The sequence below is a fragment of the Penicillium oxalicum genome, chromosome II (genome assembly GCF_001723175.1).
Source record: "Penicillium oxalicum strain HP7-1 chromosome II, whole genome shotgun sequence".
Lineage (NCBI taxonomy): Eukaryota > Fungi > Ascomycota > Eurotiomycetes > Eurotiales > Aspergillaceae > Penicillium > Penicillium oxalicum.
In genome coordinates, this window is record NC_064651.1 from 1866264 (window position 1) to 1886913 (window position 20650).

Genomic DNA, 20650 nt, shown 5'->3' on the forward strand with positions numbered 1-20650 from the left:
AGCCCCCCAGGCATGAGTTTCGTAAGGCGACGAAGACCCAGAAGTGAGACTCTTATATACTTTACGGTCCGAGCCCTGCTACATACTTATCGAGCTGACTAGCCCGGAGTAGCTTCGGCCCGATCATTTGAACCGGTGATCTTGAACATCAGGTAGCTCCGGTTCCCCAGCTTGTGTCAGTGAGGGGTTCTTGTACTTATTTAGTACATCCTTCTTGATGAAAGATAGTAGTAGGAGTAGTCAGTAGGAGGTAGTTGATCCATGTCCAGGTACCAAATCATCCAACTGATGCTAAATATGAATAATACCATTCTTCCACTTGGCTCACCTCCTCACAAGATCTTCAGATGAGTAGCGTGATTCCTTCACACTCTAGCTCGGTGCTATTTACAGAAGGTATGCTTCCATGCCTCCTGTAGTACATTACTCGTTTAGGAGTTAAAGAGTAGTGCAACCAGTCACAGACCCATCCACGCTGTGGAGAGAGGATGGATCGGCGTGTGGAATCGGCAGTTCCCTACAGACCATTGGTCATGGACCGCGAGTTGTTGTGATTCCGCCCGAGAGACAGCCCTGTGATTGGCCTCAGAGGGCGTGATGTAATTCAAGCTAATTTGACTGGGCAGTGGAAAGTCAGACACTCCTCTCCTGACCACACTACCCAGGGTCTGGAAAAAAGACACATGTTCGAATCCTTTAGAGAAGGGGGTGATTCCTCGAGGAGATTCCATCGAGGCACAGATTTAACCCAATAAGATGCATTGAAATTTGAACGTCCAAGTGTCTTTCGATATACAGCAAATATGTGAACACCGAGCCTTGGTTTACTCCGATGGGCTTTGATTGGCTTTTGGTTCCAGGACTCGTGGAAGGAAAGCCTGATCTTGTCATGATAAAACTGTCAGATGAGACAAGATTTCCAAGACAAGTCACATCAAATGCTTCCTCGGGATTTAGTGCAAGATCAAGGCGACAGTAATCAGTGACAGGAATTCAAATTCTTCAACGGGACCGTGCACAGAAGCCAGACCGCACCTCGAGAGTCACGGGAGACTGTGAGTATGAAGCGTTTGAGTGAGGTAGGGGAGGGGAGAAGAGTGCGATCCAGACAAACAAACAATCACCATCCGGGTGGGCTGGGCGACGTGGGAGCGTGTGTCCAGGAATGAGGGGGAATGTCTTGAATGTTTGGAAATGTAGATGGCGGTACCGCGAATGGCTCACTCCTGCCCAAAGTTGGAAGTGCATACCACCGTCTTTCTCTTCCGAAACCCTCGCGGAACCAAGCCACCGAAGAATCCTCCACTGCTGGGCCGCGACTGGCGTAGAAGCCGCCCCTGAGAGGCATGCAAGCCTCCATGTCTTGGACCTCGCCCCGTGTCCACCATTGTACTGCATCAGAGCATCAGAGCATCAAAGCATATGATGAGCAAGTTTTGTTTTGCCCTCAAGACGTCAATGATCATTGTCCTTGGTCTGACCCTCCGGACTGGCTCTTCTTTTCAGTCATGACTGGGTACTTGGCCAGTACTAGGTATACTACTTGGTGTCCTCCATGTAGAGTTTGTACCCCTCGGTTCATAAGGCAAAAGCAAAACAAAAAAAAAAGGAAAAGGAAAGGGAAAAGGGAGGCCACAAAAAAACCTGACTTGCACATGGACGAGAAACTGTAATACTGTCAATAGTGTAGTCATGTAATGTGTTTTGATTTGATCCCAAATGTGTCCAATCCAATGTTTCCTGCCCTTGAATCATCTGCGTCGCCGAAGGGCCTCTAGAGAGTGGATGCCGCTGTTGGCTGCTGGGGCCACTCGTCCACTCCGTTGGACAACTGAGAGGAAACCAACCTCCGAGAAATTTACCCCGTCGCTCGCACCGGTCTTCCCTTCTATAATCTCCTGGTCGCGCATCCGCCTTCCAGGCCTTCTTTTCTGCTTCTTATCCCCATTCCGAGCCCTGTGGGCGTCATCTTCAAGCTTTCCTCCGTTGCTCTTCTCATGCCCTGCGGGCTCTCTCATCGTTGGGGTCTTGCGCTCGGGCCAGTTCAATCCCATCGACATTAATTTGCACCGCATCATCCCCCCCCTTCTTGAGACCTTCTGGAGGCCTTTCTGGGAGAACAACAACCTCACAACGACTCAACACTCCTTTGTCCGATCACCAAACAATTGCTCTGTCGCTCAATCACGCTCATCTGCAACCGCGATACCATCGAGTCAATCACTGCGATCATCGCGCCCCTGGTTTTGTTCTGATCGCCATCTCAGTGCGACCAACGATTGGCCCTCCTTCAAAACCTCTCTTTGCGTCCCCCGAGTGGTCGTCCCCAGTGGCCCTCAAAAGAGCATCGCCCCCTCCTGATTTTGAAGCGGGACGGAAGCACCCACACCGACGGCGGAATTGGATCGGTGGCTGTCGACTTCCCATTCCCGCTGCGCGCTCGTTGAACGACCGATTACGACACCTGCACGATGGCGTTTTTGTTCAAGTCTAAAAAGAACCAACAGGGATCCGCACTGCCCCCGGCGACCCGAAATGTGCATACATCGGAGGGGGCTCCCTCCGCAGGCGGTCCGCCCCCTGTGACAAATGGAATCAAGGATGGGAATGCGTTCGCGCAACAGACACCAACGCCGAGCAGCAGCTACAATAACTCTCTGAACTCTGCAACCAGTCCCACCAATTCTGATCCCATCCGATTACGGCAGCGGGCCGAGTCAGAGTCCCAGGTAGGAAGCGCCCCCGACCACTTTGCTTGAGCCCCCTTCTGGAAACCGCCTCCATGGGTCGTTGCTTTCAGGTGTACTGACGTCGAATGTCCCAAATTAAGGCTCAACGACCATCGCATCAACCCCCACTCAATGGAGTCGCACCGGCGGGCGCAAACGCATCATTATACCCCTGGTCGCAACGGCGGCTCAATTTCCCCGCGCCGCAAGCAAATCCTTTCCCCCGATATGGGGCCGCGATCAATGCTGTCGCATCCAAGGAGGGTGACATTTACATGATGGGAGGTCTGATCGACGGATCGACCGTCAAGGGAGACTTGTGGATGATCGAGAGCAGTGGTGGAAGTCTCTCCTGTTTCCAAATTGCAACCGTGTCCGAGGGACCTGGCCCTCGAGTAGGCCACGCGAGTCTGCTGGTTGGCAACGCATTCATTGTTTTTGGCGGAGACACGAAGATTAATGAGACGGATGCTTTGGACGACACCCTCTACCTGCTGAATACTTGTAGGTGACCCGGCGAGAAGATCATGATGACCATCGCAGTGCTCTGGTATCTTCTAACAGTGTGCTTTAGCTTCCCGTCAATGGTCGCGTGCGATTCCTCCTGGCCCCCGCCCGTCAGGTCGTTACGGCCACACCCTCAACATCCTTGGGTCTAAGCTCTATGTCTTTGGCGGTCAGGTGGAAGGGTTCTTCTTCAACGATTTGATCGCATTTGATCTCAATCAGTTGCAAAACCCAACTAATAAGTGGGAGCTGCTGGTTCAAAACAGCCATGAAGGCGGCCCACCCGAGGGAGAGATTCCGCCGGCGAGAACCAACCACACTTTGGTCAGCCACAATGACAAGCTGTACCTGTAAGTAGAACCGGGTGCTGCGCACACGAGACTAAACGGTAACCGACTGACCGATATCTAGATTTGGAGGGACCAATGGGGTCAAATGGTTCAACGACGTGTGGACATTCGACCCTCGTGCCAATACCTGGACCGAGCTGGATTGCGTCGGCTTCATCCCCACTCCTCGAGAGGGACATGCGGCGGCACTGGTCAACGATGTGATGTACGTGTTTGGAGGTCGCACGGACGAGGGTATCGACCTGGGAGATCTGTCTGCCTTCCGCATCACAACTCGGCGCTGGTACTCTTTTCAAAACATGGGTCCAGCTCCATCTCCCCGATCCGGACACAGCATGACGGCGTTTGGGAAACAAATCATTGTGATGGCGGGGGAGCCCAGCTCCGGATCCAGGGACCCTGCGGAGCTCAGCATGGCCTACATTCTCGACACGGGAAAGATCCGATACCCCAACGACTCCCAATCAAGCGAACGTGGCGCCGTTCCGGCTGGCCGGAAAATTAGTACGGACAAGCAAATGATTTCTTCTGGACGCACTTCGCGAGAAGCTCAGAATGCAACCCCAGATCAACTGCGTCGCGGACCGGCTGCTCCGGCGCAAGTCCCCACCGTCAAGCCCGCGGAGCTTGGCCCCAGTCCCAATATGGGACCTGGTTCTAGGCTTCCCCGAGCATCAATTGCACAAGCTCCCGCTGGACCGCCGCCCCCAGGCCAAGCACCATCCCCTGGTGCTCGAGCAAATGGGCACCAGCCTGCCCCAGTGCAGACTAACCCTCGCAGCAAGACGCCCACGAGTAATGAGCGTGGCTTCACACCTACCGTCGACATCCGTGCGGCGAATGCTGATCGCGACGTTGAATCTCCCGTCGCCAAAGATATCCCCGCGAGCTCAGGGTCCCCCAGTCCACGAACACCCACCCAGCAACCGCAGAGAATAAGCGCAAAGGCGATGGAGGCTGGCGAGGCGGCTCCAATGATGACACCCGCCCGTCAGCGATCGTTGCGTCAAAACCGCCAACGGGGCTCAATGGACAGTGCAGAGGAGTCTGTACTTGGTCGTCGTGTGTCCAGCATCGATGGCTCCATTGAGTCTCGCAGTGTCCGTGGTTCTCGGACTCCCGGAGAAGAGCCACGTTCGCCTAGATTAACTGCTCACCAAGAGGCCCTGATCAAAGAGCTGGAAGCAACAAAGGCTCGGAACGCGTGGTATGCATCTGAGTTGTCCCTGGCGAAGAAGGCCGGGTACGTTTCCAACCCAGCAAGCAGCCCGATTATGGATGAACGGATCAACGACGTTGTCAATGAAGAGGATCGGCCTCTAGTGGAAGCATTCCTAGCCATGAGGGCGGAATTGGCCAAGATGCAGGCCACTGTGGACCGCCAAGCAGCGATTGCCTCGAAGCGTATCGCAGAGGTTGAACATCAACGAGATGTCGCCGTGAGTGAGGCAGCGTACTCGCGGACAAGGCTTGCCGCCCATGGTGGTAGCCAACATGGGACGCCTCAGCCTGATTCTTCTCGGGATGGTGACGAGGAGCGGCCAAGTGACATGAGCCGTCGCCTCGCCTCAGCCTTAGCTTCTCAGACCGAGCTGAAGACCAAGATAGACACCTTGACCGCGGAACTAGAACAGGAACGACAAGCCAAGGAACTTGCGGAAGACACGATTGAGGCTACCCGGAAACGACTTGCCGAGCTAGAGATGTCCAACAATACTCTTGAAGCCGAGAATCTACGGGCTGAGTTGCACAAGGCTGAAGCCACTGCTCGGGAAGAGGCACTTCTTCGCGCGGAGGCGGAGGCATCTTTGAAACAGTTGATCATTGACAAGGAAGAGCTCTTGAACCATGCCGAAGAGTCTTCCGGTCGCCTGAAAGACTTTAGCACCAACTTCGATGGCTTGCGTGAGGCGGTCGCAGCTTCCACCGCCAAGACCGCCATTGTCGAGAAGCAACTGCACGAAGAGCGGGAGCGCCGAGAAGGGCTGGAGCGAAAGCTTCTCCAGCTTCGCTCCGAGTACGAAGAGCAGACCACAGAATTAGAAAATGCCAACCGTCGGCTGCATGCTGCGCAGGAATTGGCAGAAATTTCGGCCAAGGAGGCTGAGACGCATAAATTTGCCTTTGTGTCGGGTCTTGAGCGTGCCGCTTCAGTTGACTTGGAGAACTCGTTCAGGTCGCGCGCAGATCAGCGTGTTGCGGCTTTGGAAGCGCAAGTTGAGCGATCTACTGCACTGGCCAAATCTAACCAGGCGGCTGCCGATGCAGCGGCGGACAAGTTGCGTCGGGCCGAGGAGAGGATTGCAGGACTCGAAGCGTATCAAGAGCAGGCAAGTCGCGAGGGGCTGCAGCTTCGCAGACAGTTGCAGGCTGCTCTGAAGGAATCCCAAGCCGCAACTGCCGAGAGCCGGGAGTTGCGCGCTCAACTTGAGGCTCACCAACGTGATACCAGTGCTCTGAACATCCAGCACGCGGCGTTGAAAGATCTCCTTGGTGAGCGTGGCGTCAGCACCGAGAGTCGACGATCCCCTCGACTCGAGTCACCTGGTTCACGCTTTGGCACTCCGGAACAAGGCCGCTTGCGAGAGCTTGAGCAGCAGCTGTCCAATAGTCTGAAAGCCCATGAGGACTTGAAGAGCTCCTTTGAAGTGCGTGAGCAAGAGGCCGATCGGGTCTTCCGAGAGAAGTTGGAGCAGTTGGAGAATGATTACCAGTCGGCAGTGCACTATGTCAAGGGCACCGAGAAGATGCTGAAACGTATGAAGGACGAGCTCAGTCGATACAAGTCGCAGAATGCTAAGCTTCAATCTGAAATCGAAGAGTACCAAAGGGGCTCTAATGAGGATCGTCTGGCCAAGGCCGCTGCGGCGGACTGGGAGTCTGAGCGTGCTCAGTTGCAAAAGTCCATCTCGGACCTTGAGACTCATACGTCGTCCTCTCTTGAAAACCTGGAAGCGCAGATATCGGACCTCAAGGCACAGCTGGTCAAGGCTGAGGCCGAGAAAGAGCAGGCACGTGCAGATTATGAACGGACTCAGCGTGAACTTGCGGAAGCTGCCGACCTCAGCCGTGCGGAGCTAGAGCAACTGAAGAAGGAAAATGGCCATCTCGAGAGCCGTGCGACTGACGCTGAACAAAAAGTCAATTTGCTTTTGGAGCAAGTGGAGACCTCGGTTGGTCACTATCGCCGCCAATCTCATCTAGGCCAGGGGTCGAACGGTATTTCACGAACACACAGTAACGCCTCCAGCAACACTATTGGTGGCCGTGGTCGCGCTGACAGCACATTGTCTCAAGACTCGACTGCTTTCCCCGACAACCGGGGCTCGATGGCTCTCGACTCGCTGGCCAATGAGCTTGAGGCTCTTCGGTCTCACTGGGAAAGTACTAATCGCAACTATCGTTTGAGCAGCCAGCTGGATCTGGAACGGACTCCGACTAAAGATACCAGTGATGGCCCCGCTGCGATGAATGATAGCTTGGCAGAATGGCGGAAACGATTGGATGAAGAAGAACGTGGCGGCAGCACAAAGAACAAGCCCGAGGCTGCCTCGAACATGATCTAAGCTTTGTCAATACAAACCGCAGTGCAGACGCTCATCGCATGGCCACCAGCGTCATGTCCTCTCCACGATTGAATGTTCACCGAGGCTTTCCCCCTTTCTCGAGCCTATTCACTTTGTCTTTCTCCCACCCTCCCACCAGCATGTTCCGCCATTGTGTTCTCTTGCTGTCTTTTCCCTGGCCCATTTGGGATGTTGTACGGAGCACTGTGATTGAAGCTCGAGTTTCTGTTCCACACCCTTATCACTAGGTCGTGCTAGTCTGTGACTCTTGACGTTGTCTTTTTCCTGCCTTTCCTTCCTCTTTGTTAGTATTCCTTGTGCTCTTTTTGGGCTGGTTCTTCTGGATCATCGTCCTGCATCACTCAGGTTCTTCTTCTTTTCTTTGTCATTTCCTTTCTTATACCCCGGTTTTCCGATGTTTATTGGACTCTGGCTGTACCACTAGCACGTTACATGGACCTGCCCTCTGTCTGCTTGTTCTGATCTATTGCTTTCTTGCTTGTTTCTGCCATTTTTGCCCTTACGAACCTAAGTCCAATACCAGATAATGTTATTTCTCTACCCAGTCTCCCGTTCGCAGTAATGACATGGGTAGGATGAAACGGCTTTTGGTCTTCAGCGGGTCCATCTCCCCGATACTACAAATACGATCGGTCTTTGCGCATCGACCAGTAGTAAGATTTCATCCGTGCCAAGACGCACGGACGGTCGACTTCATCTCCAATGGAGTCCTTCAGGATATCGCTGATTCTAGAGGCTCTTTACGGAACGCCCGCGGGCTTAGCCGAATGCGGATAAATGCCCACCTAACTTTATTCATCCCAGTGCTGCCCGTAGGTCTCGCCGAACGAACAACTAGGCCTGACTTCACCATGACATGCTGTTTGGATATCATCCAGAGTATATGATTACTGTATTAATGGGACCAGACTCCATCTTCTACCTCTAGGTCGTCTCTTTTAGATCACGCTTCTGTTGCCCGAGACTGCTGTGTTGGCGTCTACTTTGTGACGTGGAGGATTGCTCTGCCTCACAGAGCTCTCGCCGTTATGCATTGCAGGGATCAAGGATTGGTAGGCAACAAAGGAATAATAAGTGTGGTGTCTCTGCCCGGCGTCAGCTGGTTCGTGATCAGCTTCTGCGTCTGGTTGGGAAAGACAAGTATCTTTATCGTGCTGATTGCTGCAGGTGGCCGGGTGTCACTGTTGATTATGCAAATACCCTGAAGATGGGCCAGGCTACTCTGTTCTCCGTTACTTTGGTTATTGTTTTGGCCCCTCTTCCTGGCAGACTCTGGATGGATATCACCCAGGATGTACGTAGATGGTGGTTGAAGGAGGATACATTACTACCAGGATTGGGATTGATGAGGAACTGGGACATTGATCAATGGAGTGGGCCAAGAGTGTCTTGAAGTATGTAGAGCTGGGGGGGGGTTGTTGAATGTAGGTACAAAAGCTCGAAGAGAATCGAGAGACCTTGCTCTATACAAGTTGAGTCCTGAATCGGAACATTACGTACCACAGTACTGGACTGGCAGTTTGTACACTGTACGGCAAGTGAAGTGCCTACCTGCCTACTGGAGAGATGTACCACTATCTTCATTTTTTTAGGTGATTACCAAGACATACTGGAACTTCGGTCGGGAGGGGGGGGGGCGGCGGAGGGTCCTCCACAGCGGCTAATTGAGTTATTTTTGGGACCCGCTGACATGCGCCCTTCCTGGGGCCATTCACAGTCCACCGATGGGCTTGGAAGGCCTGTGGAAGGGCGGCGCCCGGCGGGATTACCAAACTCTTTGAATCAGCGGATCCCTGCCAATCTGAATCTTCGGGACTTGGGCACTGAGTCCGGAGGCAACTGATGTACCATGAACTTGATTCTAGAGAGGCAAATTACTGATCCCACATAGACTGTATATCTATAACAATCCTACTACCACAGTGCTTTCCACTATGAAGTAGAAGATACTACATTAGTATGTACTGGCCGACACAGTGGCAAGGGGGATGAGATAGGCTTTGCTTATTGCCCAGTGTTGTTCCAGAATCAGGCTGGTGTCCGTTCCGACAGATTGTACATCTGTAGATTTCACGCCTACAAGGCTGGTTGAAAGACTGTGATTCACCTTACGTTCTCGGACCGTTCATGATCCACATTCTGGGGTCAGGTCGTGGCCCCCTGATTTTTGTGGTGAGTACTTTGATGAGTCCCATACCCAGTCTCAAGACAAAGAATGCATTGTTACGAGCCCGGACCGCTAGACGACCTCTTGGAGATATGCCGATGACCTGAAAGTACTGACCGTAAACCTGTGAGTCCTGGGAAGGAAACACACAGCTGTGAGATCAAGCGACCCCGGTGGTCTCATGCAACACGCTGCTCGTTGCTCTGGCTGACAGGCAGGTGATCAACTCTGCCAAGTTCTCCTACCTAGATGGATGTCGCAGACCTGCAGCCCAACATTTGGAGCAAGGTCTGACGTATGCGCATTACAATACAGATCCAAATTTGCGCGGCCAAATTTGCCTCGGGACACCCAACTTCTGTGGTCCAGCCCGAGCACAGCGGTCACACTATGCCTGACCGCGGTCTCACAATACAGTAGTTTACAGTAACATACAGTCCCAGCATCCAGATTCCAGCCACGCCTTCGCTAATAAAAAATACACCTCACCGACTCCTCTCCACGCCCCTCACCCTCTCCTTTCTTCCCTCAAGATCCTCTTTTCCACCCACCCCCTCTTCCTCCTGGTCGGTGATCAAGGCTTTGTCCTTGACAGTTCATTTCCATATCCAAGTTGCTCAATCTGAGTCATTGTGGAAATCTCTTTTCGCCTCGTCTGACCTTGATCCGATCTCTCCGTTCTCAAACCACCCGGGTCGCTCTACGGTCGGCCACCTCCGTTCGCCCAGCCTTTATCCTACCTTTTCCTGTAGGTGATCCTTCATCTCCGAACCTACCTAAACAAGCAGGTGGTTTTATTCCCATCCTCAATCTATGTTGATGCTCTCATTCGATGCCTCACTCTTTCCCTCTCTGTCTGTCTGCCCCCGTGGTAACCGGGTTCTTGCTTGTTGACGGCAAATGAGGCAACTGCGAGTGGCCAAATGTGATTGATATCAGCCCAGCCTCGCTGCTGGCCTCAGGCCGATTAATCACGCCCCCATCTCCACCCTTTTGTTGTTGATGCACCGTGCCCTGACACTCATCCTACCTTGCTCAACTCTTTTTTTCTCTTCAATTTTCCAACCTTGCTCGTCTCGATCTAGCCTTTGCTAATACAAAAACACCACAGTACACTAGGATTTTGCACGGCTAGCTGCTGTGCCCTCATACTTTTGCCAACATGACGACCATGGTCAGTCCTTCCTTGCCTTGCCTCGGTCGTCGACTCTCGTCACAACCGGACCCCAGTATGACTCGTCTGGTTGAGAATTGTCAATATGCTGACATCATTGCAGGATTTGCGCGTCGGTAACAAATACCGCATCGGCCGTAAGATTGGAAGCGGTTCCTTCGGTGACATTTACCTTGGTAAGGCGTCTGATCTGGTGAGGTTGGGTAATTTGCAGGCTGACTGACCGGAACAATAGGTACCAACATCATCTCGGGCGAGGAGATTGCCATCAAGCTCGAGAGCGTCAAAGCCAAGCACCCCCAGCTCGAATATGAGGCCCGCGTTTACAAGTCCCTCGCCGGTGGTGTGGGTATCCCCTTCGTCCGCTGGTTCGGAACCGAGTGCGACTACAACGCCATGGTCATTGATCTTCTGGGCCCCAGTCTCGAGGATCTGTTCAACTTTTGCAACCGAAAGTTCTCTCTGAAGACCGTCCTCCTTCTGGCCGACCAGCTCATTTCGCGCATCGAGTACATTCACGCCAAATCCTTCATTCACCGTGATATCAAGCCGGACAACTTCCTGATGGGTATTGGAAAGCGAGGCAACCAGGTGAACGTGATTGATTTCGGTTTGGCCAAGAAGTACCGCGACCCCAAGACTCACTTCCACATCCCTTACCGTGAGAACAAGAACCTTACCGGTACTGCTCGTTACGCGAGTATCAACACTCACCTGGGCGTTGAGCAGTCCCGTCGTGATGATATGGAGTCCTTGGGTTATGTGATGCTCTACTTCTGCCGCGGCTCCCTGCCATGGCAAGGCCTCAAGGCTGCTACTAAGAAGCAGAAGTATGACCGAATCATGGAGAAGAAGATGACCACACCGACCGAGGTGCTGTGCCGTGGCTTCCCCAACGAATTCGCCATCTATCTCAATTACACCCGATCCCTTCGCTTCGACGACAAGCCCGACTACTCCTACCTGCGCAAGATTTTCCGCGACCTTTTCGTTCGTGAATCCTTCCAGTATGACTACGTTTTCGACTGGACCGTCTACAAGTACCAAAAGAATGCCGCCATGATCGTTGATGCTACCAAGAAAGACAAGGACGATGAGGCCGCGCGCCGCCAGGCCGCCGCCGCCGCTGCCCCTGCCGGTGCGGCTGGCGGCCGCCAAGCCCGGTGCCATCTCGGGTCAGCGTCGCAAGGTCATCGACCGCGGAACTCTCGACAACACTCCGGACACCAACCGTGCCTTGGGAGGAAGTGACAGGATGTGAGTATTTTGAAACCTGGTTCCGAGTAGGGAACCCCTTTTTCTTCTATCGACTCTCGCGTTTGGTGTTCTTTTTCACTCCAGTGACCCCTGCGTGGAGGGATTTTTTTTTCGTTCCGAATCTGACTAATCGCATAGTCTTCGGCGTTAGGCTGCGTTCTGCCTCGAAAGGAGCTGCGTTAGGTCACGGACCTTCTGTTGGCCGTTCGAAGCGGGACGATGGATCGGGGGCTCAATGGTACTAATCCTCCAGCACTGGCAGAGAGACTCGCGAGAGGTGGCAGATTCGATTTGTTTTGACTTTTTTCTGCTCTGCTTGTCGCTTGTCTCCTGCGTGCTACATGGTCCTTTCTTTCTACTCGTCCTCGTGAAGGTCTGGAAATGCCCCGTCAATTTTGCAGTGGATCCCTTGCCACTTCGCATCACCGACTCTCCGGACTTTTGTTCTTTCGCACTGGATCGGTCCGTTCATTCTGCACAGTCCTGCCGCCATTATTTTTGAGCTTCATTCGACGAGGGCCCATTTGATCTGTCAATCGTTCTCTATCTTCTTCTCGCTATTCTTAAATCGTCGAAAAGGCTGCCGTTCACCACTCCACCCTTTACGAAGTTACCGAGAAGATTGTGCCAGTTTCTTTACATTCGATTCGTGGACGCACCCTTTGCGCATGGCGGATCGATGAGCAACGTCTATCATCGACCCTGTTCCACGGCACAGCGATTTTGACGATTCGACCAATTCCTTTTGCGCACCTCGATGCTTGTCAATTTCCAGATGAATGCGAACTGCAAGGCACTTTTTCAACAGAGATGCGAATGAAGGCGGCAATCTGGACACGTGGACTTTTTTTGGGTCCCGCAATGTTCGATTTCTGCTCTTGGTCGTCCGGTACAACGCATGAAGATATGCGACGTATCCCCAATGTTCTGCCTCTATTCTTATTTCATGACGATGATTCTGTTTTTGGTTTTTCCGCGTGCCTTCTCCGTCTTCTTCCCCCTTTGATTTCATGATGTATGTTTTGCTTTATTTTTGTTTTTTTTCTTCGCTGCAGATCGACGCCGTACGGGGACGAGGGGACGATCGGTCACACCGATTGCTTTTGGAGAGTGTGTGGTGTTTGGAAGTGGCTCTCGCAGTGGCTTTACCCAGGATGTGGCAGATTCGCCGTGGCTTGCTTCTTCGATCCGAATCTGCTTTTATGTGAGGTATTCATAGGGAGAGTGGTGACTTTGGATGGGTGATTGGCGACGGATTATGGTAAGGGTCGCTTCCGGGGTGGTTTTGCGTCGATTTGCATAGTGAATAATTCTATCTGCTCCAACGTACCTCTTATGAACTGCATGCTTTGATCCATCTTGGTTGCTGGCCCCTTTGCTTTGGTCGGGCTCCCCTGGTGATCTCCAGTTTTCAACTCTTGCGATGCTTGGACTGGGAAACAACCACCAGTATGTCGTTCATAGTCCAGCTAGACGCCTTCCTCCGTGGCCCGAAGGCAATGTGTCCGTGTAAATCTCATCCGCGACCGTGAGGCTGTTTAGCCTTGAAAAATAACTGGCCACTCCAGGCTGAAGGATGCGCCATCTGGTCCATGTCCAGTTCACTCGATGGGGGGGGGGGGGGGAAAGACAGGCTCGGTTCTACTACACCCAAGTAGCTGTATCAGCGCTCCGGACGTCTTCGAGTGTTCAGTCGGAGCTTTCGTGGTTCGATCGGTCCGATGAACATGCCCATGGAGATTTTCTGTGAACGAGGACTTCATCCTTGTTTCTATCGAGGTGCCAGCTGCGTGCTCCCCTCATAGAGCTGGACTGGTTGAGACTTTGTATCGCGACGGGTACCTCTCGTCGAGATGGAAATGTCCCGCCATCATCGGGAGATCGGTCAGATCTTTCCGGGGTAAAAGGCAAATTGGGCAAATTGGGGGGCAACGGCCTCCTCGAACTCTAAGCCCATGACGCCCATGCTTTCCCACCCCAAAGAGACCTTCATCCTCTTCGCCTTCCTGACTACGTCGGTCTACACCCACGATCTCTCGTCGCAGTCAGCGTGATGGATTATTCCCACTTCGCCCCGCATCCGGCCCAGCCTTACTCGACATTATACGGGTTGCCCACGCCTGATCAACCACCTCAGCAGCAACCCGAAGATGTCCTCCAGGATCCATATGCCATGGTATGCACGATTCAACTTTCCTTTGGGATGTCGTGCGGTGCAGTCTCTGATCCTCCTCTCCAGCAGGGCGCTTACAGCCAATACTATCCCGGTTTCGATCCATCATTTCGGATTGACCCGTCCGCGTCGTTTGTGCCGCCGCCGCACTCGCCTCCCGACTCGTGTACGAAGCAGTCCGTGTCAAGCAATGACGTGCACAATCACACCAAACTGGAGCCAGCGTCTGTCGACGAAGATGATGGCCAGTATCACGACCCGACCGTGCGAAGTAGCAGTGAAGAGAAGGAGTCGCTGACTCCGGCGCAAAGCAAGCGCAAGGCTCAAAATCGCGCAGCGTACGTGCCACGCTTTCCCCTCTCCCTGCCGCCAACGACCGTACACTCGGGGGCGCTCCCTGGCCACCGGTGCTCAGCACTCTGGTCGAATCCGCCCTCCCGAACGTGGATTCTCGCTAACGCTATCCAACCCCTGTCCCAGTCAACGAGCCTTTCGCGAGCGCAAAGAGCGCCACGTCAAAGACCTGGAAGACAAGGTGACCACTTTGGAACAGTCATCCTCCACCCTGCAAGCAGACAATGAGCGATTAAAGCGCGAGCTTGCCAAATACGCAACTGAGAATGAGATTCTACGAGCGACATCACATTCTTTAAACGGCAGCAGCAAAGGAGGTCCTGCTCCGGCCGTCACGGGGCCCATGACATATTCCCCAACAGACTTTTATTCCACTCTAGTGCCTGGATCCGGAGGCTCGGTGCAGATTCCTCAGGGCCAGCACCGCGCCACAACATGTCCGATCACCGGCGAGCGGCTCCTGGACGCAGGTGCGACGTGGGATCTGATTCAAAACCACGAGCTGTTCAAGCGTGGACAGGTCAACATCGGCGATGTGGCTGAGCGGTTGAGAAACAGTGCCCAGTGCAATGGGCAGGGCCCCGCGTTCAAGGAGACTCTCATCCTGAAGGCGATTGAGGAGAGCGCGGCTGACCGGGATGAATTGATCTAAGAGGGCGCGTTCCTCCTTCATCAGTCTATGAATCCATGTCCTGGACCTTGACGATGGCATGTTTTGGGTTTAAGTCTTGTTATACACTATCATCTTGTGCGGGTTCTTTTGCAATGCCTTCTTCTTATCGCGGGCGTCAGTTATGATGGTACTATCGGAATGTTCGGGAATGGCGCTGAAGCTAAGGATAATAGGATGGAATTGGATCAATATGGTAAAAGCTTGCTCCTGGTAGAAGAAATTGCGTGATCTGCTTCGACTCGACAGTTATTTAAAGGTACAGGCCACGATAATCTTTGTACGAATCTCGACTGCTTCAAGTAATGACGGATGTGGTCAATGTTTGCAGGATCTGCATTTCAAGGAATGTTATATTACAAGAACAACTATGCCATTCTGCCCGCAAGACGTGGGACCCGAGAAAGGCAAACTACTTCTGGTTGGGCACAGGCTGATGAGTGACTGGCCCAACCGTTATAGTGAGGCAAGAGGATAGCACTCGGGCTAGCGAGGGTTTCCTATGCCCGTCTCAAAATTTCACTCGGTATCCTTTGTTTTATGCCCGAGGTCATTAAGTTTTTTTTTTTTTTTAAAAAAAAAATTGCCCAAATTAGCATTCCCACTTTGGGGGGGGTTCTGCTGGCTTCGTATTTTGCCGAACATTGCTCAGCATCACTTTAGTTGATTAGTCCCAATCATCATCGTAGTCCTCTACGTTGAGATCACTCTGTTTCTCACGTTCGTCATCGGAGTCATCGCGCTTCTTGAGACGGACGTCGCTTTCTTTCACTGCTCCGATTTCAACGAGCAGGCGCTGCAGGTCTGTCACCTTGGTGCGCGGACCGTTCATCTCTCGCAACGTGACCAGTTGCTTTCTGATTTCAGTGTCCTTGTACACGAGGATGGTCGGAGTGTTTCTCTCGGGGTACCCCTCAATGCACATGTCGGCGCGGATCTCGCAGAACTTGATATCGCCAAACTTGGAGGCCATCTGGCGCCAGAGCTCGGTCAGTACGCGCGACTCCACATTGCCACTGGGGGAAGTCAGATGCACGAGCACAAAGGCGCTATTTGAAGCTTCTGTTACTTCGCGCGCGTAGTCGACTTTTTGAAGGGGGTAGACTTGATTGAAGACGCTGGTTTGTTGCAGGGTGGACAGCTCTGTTAGGCGTTTCTGCCTAAAAATCATGCATTTAGATACCGGGACTGATACAGGATATAGCGAGGAGAACGGATGATCTCAAAAGTATGCTCACCGGTATTGCTGGAGGAAATCCTCATCTTCTTCGTCCTCGAGCGCATCAAGCTCGTCCAGGTCTTTGTCCTCCAGTCGGTTCTCGTGCGCCCTTCGCTCGGCTTCGATCAGAGCTTCCTGGATGAGCGGTTCGGGGTCTTTTGGTTTCTCAGGAATAATTCCATGCTGACGGAGAATGTCGTTCCTGTCCAAAGCTACTATATCAGAACCAAGATGCTAGTGACAACGGATAGCTCCATTCGGGCGGGGAAGCAGAATATAGCTTCTGGGCACAGGTCTCGGATGGCTTACCACTCGGTATCCTCGTTGGGGTTGACCTCGACCTCCATAGCTTCTGTTGTGAGATTGTCGATCAATTGAAAGTCTTCATCAGGTAAATTTCAAGATCCACGCCTTTGGCTGAAAGAGGGGAAGCTGATGCGGCAATGCACGATGCCACCTGTTTGCAGTGTTTGGATTGAGCGCCACATGTGGCTCCAAACACACACGGAAGGCCACCTTCAACTTAACTCCATAAACAGTACTGGAGAGCTTCGAGGTTGCGATTCATCAATACCTCTTGCCGGCAGTTTTCTGCTTTCCTCGCCTTTCTATCTCTCTTTTGTACGTGGGAGTCGGCTATGGTCAAGCAGTAGCTGCCCACACCGCCCCATACTGCTGCTACTTTGTCTTCCCTCCTCTTCGGACTCCCGATCCAATACCCCCATCACGACCAACTTAAGGAGATTGCGAAAACGGATCGCTGGCCCAATTACAGCCCCTGGGCAAGATGAGTTACATGAAAAAGGACGAGGATGCGGATCAGGTCATGATCAAACTTGACCGCACCTCCGTGTTCCAAGATGGTAAGCTCCCGGCTAAATCTCTCCCCTGGCTATGCTGATAGCTTGCCCGCGCATCTTCCCATTGCCTTCCACTCACAAGATATCTTGATCAGCCCGTCTATTCAACTCCTCGCCAATCTCACCACGGAGATGTCGTACCCTCTTGACGAAGATTGCCGTCCTCATGTTCACAGGGGAGCAGTTCCCGACCAATGAAGCCACTACCCTCTTCTTCGGTATTTCGAAATTGTTCCAGAACAAAGATCCCTCTCTGCGACAAATGGTGTATCTCATATTGAAGGAATTGGCCAATACTGCGGAGGATGTGATCATGTCGACCAGTATCATCATGAAGGACACTGCGGTCGGTAGCGACGTTCTATACCGAGCCAACGCGATTCGTGCCCTGTGCCGCATCATCGATGGCTCTACTGTTCAGGGTATCGAGCGATTGATCAAGACTGCCATTGTTGACAAAACGCCCTCAGTATCATCCGCCGCTCTGGTCTCTTCCTATCACCTCCTCCCCATCGCGCGCGACGTGGTTCGGAGATGGCAGAGCGAGACGCAAGAGGCGGCCTCCTCATCAAAGCAATCTTCTGGTTTCCTTGGATTTGCTTCCAGCTCGCAGGCTCACAACATCTCACAGTCCAACTTCATGAATCAATATCATGCCATTGGTTTACTGTACCAGATGCGATCTCACGACCGCATGGCACTGGTCAAGATGGTGCAACAATATGGTGCTGCGGGTGTGGTGAAGAGCCCAGCAGCTCTGGTGCTCTTGGTTCGTTTGGCTGCAAAGCTGGCAGAAGAAGACCCCAGTCTTCGTAAGCCCATGATGCAGATGCTGGATGGCTGGCTCCGTCACAAGCACGAGATGGTCAACTTCGAGGCCGCCAAGGCTATTTGCGATATGCGGGATGTTACCGATGCCGAAGCCCAGCAGGCCGTTCACGTTCTTCAATTGTTCCTGTCCTCTCCTCGGTCGATTACCAAGTTCGCCGCCATTCGCATCCTCCACAACTTCGCTTCATTCAAGCCTCACGTCGTCAACGTGTGCAACCCCGACATCGAGTCGCTGATCTCCAACTCGAACCGATCCATTGCAACATTCGCTATCACCACATTGTTAAAGACCGGAAATGAAGCCAGTGTCGACCGCTTGATGAAGCAGATTTCCGGCTTCATGGCGGACATCACTGATGAATTCAAGATCACAATCGTGGAGGCAATTCGCACACTGTGTCTGAAGTTCCCCAGCAAGCAGGCCGGTATGCTGACCTTCTTGAGCGGTATCCTTCGTGATGAAGGTGGTTACGAGTTCAAGCGTACTGTTGTGGAGAGTATGTTCGATTTGATCAAGTTCGTGCCCGAGAGCAAGGAGGATGCCCTCGCTCACCTCTGTGAGTTCATTGAGGACTGTGAATTCACCAAACTCTCTGTGCGGGTCCTTCACCTGCTCGGTGTGGAAGGCCCCAAGACCTCTCACCCGACAAAGTACATCCGCTATATCTACAATCGCGTTGTTCTGGAGAATGCCATCGTTCGTGCCGCTGCTGTCACTGCGTTGGCCAAGTTTGGTATCGGTCAGAAGGATCCTGAAGTCAAGTCGAGCGTTCAAGTCTTGCTCACGCGTTGTGTGGACGACACTGACGACGAGGTTCGGGATCGCGCTGCACTAAACCTCCGGTTGATGGGCGCCGAGGATGAGACCGCTTCAGCATTTATCAAGAATGGTAAGCTTCATACTTGAAAATGCGCCCTTTGACTAAATCAGTTTTGCTAACTGTTCCAGACTCTATGTACTCACTTTCGACTTTCGAGCACCAACTCGTCATGTATGTTACCTCGAACGATAAGCAGACTTTTGCTGCCGCGTTTGATGTCTCAACCGTGCCTGTTGTTTCCCATGAGCAAGCACTCGCCGAGGAGCGCACCAAGAAGCTTACAACTGCCACGCCTACCCTCAAGGCTCCATCAGTAGGCCCATCCAAGGCCAAGTCTAATGGGGTCGCCGAGGCTGCTACGGTCGCTGCCACTCAGAAGTATGCGGAGCAGCTGATGCAACATCCCGATATCAAGGAGTACGGTACTTTGCTGAAGTCGTCGTTGCCCGTCGAGCTTACCGAAAGTGAGACCGAGTACGTCGTGACAGCTGTCAAGCACGTCTTCAAGGAAAACATCGTCGTGCAGTACGACATCAAGAACACATTACCCGATACTGTCCTCGAAAATGTGACTGTAATTGCTTCGCCTTCAGAGGATGAGGTGCTCGAGGACGATTTCATCATTCCGGCTCCCAAGCTTTCCCCCAACGAGCCGGGTGTTGTTTATGTGGCGTTCAAGAAGGCAGGAGGTGAACACAGTGTGCCAGTCACTTCATTCACCAACATTCTCAAATTTACCAGCAAAGAAATCGATCCCACGACTGGCGAGCCAGAAGAGAGTGGATATGACGACGAATACCAGGTGGAGGATCTCGACCTCGCCGGTAGCGACTATGTCATCCCTACTTTTGCCGGCAGCTTCGATCATGTCTGGGAACAGACCGGTGCCAACGGCGAGGAAGAGAGCGAGACTTTGCAATTGAGCAACATGAAAAGCATTGCCGGTATGTTTGATATCTCTTTCCAACTAATGCAACTGCACTTGGTCCGTAAACTGACTTTACATAGATGCCACTGAGCAACTCATCTCCGCCCTGTCCCTCCAACCTCTGGAGGGCACCGATGTTGCGCTGAATACTAGTACTCACACACTCAAGCTCTTTGGTAAGACTGTCTCTGGAGGTCGTGTGGCTTCTTTGATTAAGATGGCCTACTCGAGCAAGACCGGCGTCACTACCAAGATCACAGTGCGAGCAGAGGAAGAGGGCGTTGCTGCGGCAGTGATTGCATCTGTCTCTTAGCGTTTTTCTTCACCCAGTTTCCCTCTGTTTGGTCTACTATCAATTCCGTATCAGATTTTAGTAGACATGAGAATCACTCTCAAGCCCATACTACCCCACTACCCCCCCTTTTCACTTGTTTCTCATTTGACCCAAACCGTCAATATTCGCTTGATGTCTGTTTCTTTCTTAATATGAGAGAAGCCTTTATTTCTGTTCTTCTTTGCGGGTCGTGACGAGTTCCATAATGACTGCTCTAAAACTCAGGGGATCTGAATTTGTGTCCTTTCAAGCCAAGCGTCGTTTTTCATAACTCTTTTTACCTTTTACTGTAAGTGCACTGGATGTCAAATAGATGAATCATTTCACAAAAAGTCTTGTGGTCATGATGCATGATCGAGGATGCTTTCCGGGTTCACATTTGACAGGCAATGGCAGTACTGGTCTGGGCCAAGAATGTCGTAATGAACCCTTTATTAGTAGTGCCTTAGGTAGTACTGCCCCCTCTATGGTGTGCATAAAAACAAAGCATCAATCGCTGCATAGTCTCATGGCCACTCCGTATGGCGTAGTCAAGCATCACGACGGCAGGAGCAAGCCCCCGTATATGTTGAAAAGGCGGCTTGTGGTAGTCCATTCGATATAAGATCGTATCCGTGTCCTCTCCACTGTCATTTCATTGTTGCGTGGCTGATGTTTTCTGCTTGTCTTTGTTGTCTACTATTTTGAAT

General features: G+C 52.4%; 7 protein-coding genes across 7 annotated transcripts; 5 read left to right on the forward strand and 2 right to left on the reverse strand.

Moving 5' to 3' along the window:
* Window positions 1-1002: 1002 nt before the first annotated feature.
* On the reverse strand, window positions 1003-2060 carry POX_b02545 (uncharacterized protein; the record flags this gene model as incomplete). Its single annotated transcript, XM_050111458.1, has 2 exons — window positions 1003-1392; window positions 1863-2060. The coding sequence occupies 2 exons, from the start codon at window positions 2058-2060 to the stop codon at window positions 1003-1005; spliced, it is 588 nt and encodes a 195-aa protein (XP_049971804.1).
* Window positions 2061-2471: 411 nt separating this feature from the next.
* Window positions 2472-7152, forward strand: POX_b02546 (uncharacterized protein; the record flags this gene model as incomplete). Its single annotated transcript, XM_050111459.1, has 4 exons — window positions 2472-2729; window positions 2831-3233; window positions 3304-3586; window positions 3648-7152. The coding sequence occupies 4 exons, from the start codon at window positions 2472-2474 to the stop codon at window positions 7150-7152; spliced, it is 4449 nt and encodes a 1482-aa protein (XP_049971805.1).
* Window positions 7153-8201: 1049 nt separating this feature from the next.
* Window positions 8202-8378, forward strand: POX_b02547 (uncharacterized protein; the record flags this gene model as incomplete). The annotated part of the gene is made up of 1 exon (XM_050111460.1): window positions 8202-8378. The coding sequence occupies one exon, from the start codon at window positions 8202-8204 to the stop codon at window positions 8376-8378; it is 177 nt and encodes a 58-aa protein (XP_049971806.1).
* A 2124-nt stretch (window positions 8379-10502) lies between these two features.
* On the forward strand, window positions 10503-11765 carry POX_b02548 (Casein kinase I; the record flags this gene model as incomplete). The annotated part of the gene is made up of 3 exons (XM_050111461.1): window positions 10503-10514; window positions 10618-10690; window positions 10750-11765. 3 exons carry the CDS (start codon window positions 10503-10505, stop codon window positions 11763-11765), a joined length of 1101 nt encoding a protein of 366 aa, XP_049971807.1.
* Window positions 11766-13824: 2059 nt separating this feature from the next.
* Window positions 13825-14950, forward strand: POX_b02549 (uncharacterized protein; the record flags this gene model as incomplete). The annotated part of the gene is made up of 2 exons (XM_050111462.1): window positions 13825-14282; window positions 14425-14950. The coding sequence occupies 2 exons, from the start codon at window positions 13825-13827 to the stop codon at window positions 14948-14950; spliced, it is 984 nt and encodes a 327-aa protein (XP_049971808.1).
* A 685-nt stretch (window positions 14951-15635) lies between these two features.
* Window positions 15636-16534, reverse strand: POX_b02550 (Phosducin-like protein; the record flags this gene model as incomplete). Its single annotated transcript, XM_050111463.1, has 3 exons — window positions 15636-16128; window positions 16207-16389; window positions 16497-16534. The coding sequence occupies 3 exons, from the start codon at window positions 16532-16534 to the stop codon at window positions 15636-15638; spliced, it is 714 nt and encodes a 237-aa protein (XP_049971809.1).
* Window positions 16535-16974: 440 nt separating this feature from the next.
* Window positions 16975-19940, forward strand: POX_b02551 (putative coatomer subunit gamma; the record flags this gene model as incomplete). The annotated part of the gene is made up of 4 exons (XM_050111464.1): window positions 16975-17050; window positions 17143-18768; window positions 18828-19643; window positions 19708-19940. 4 exons carry the CDS (start codon window positions 16975-16977, stop codon window positions 19938-19940), a joined length of 2751 nt encoding a protein of 916 aa, XP_049971810.1.
* Between the last annotated feature and the right edge of the window lie 710 nt (window positions 19941-20650).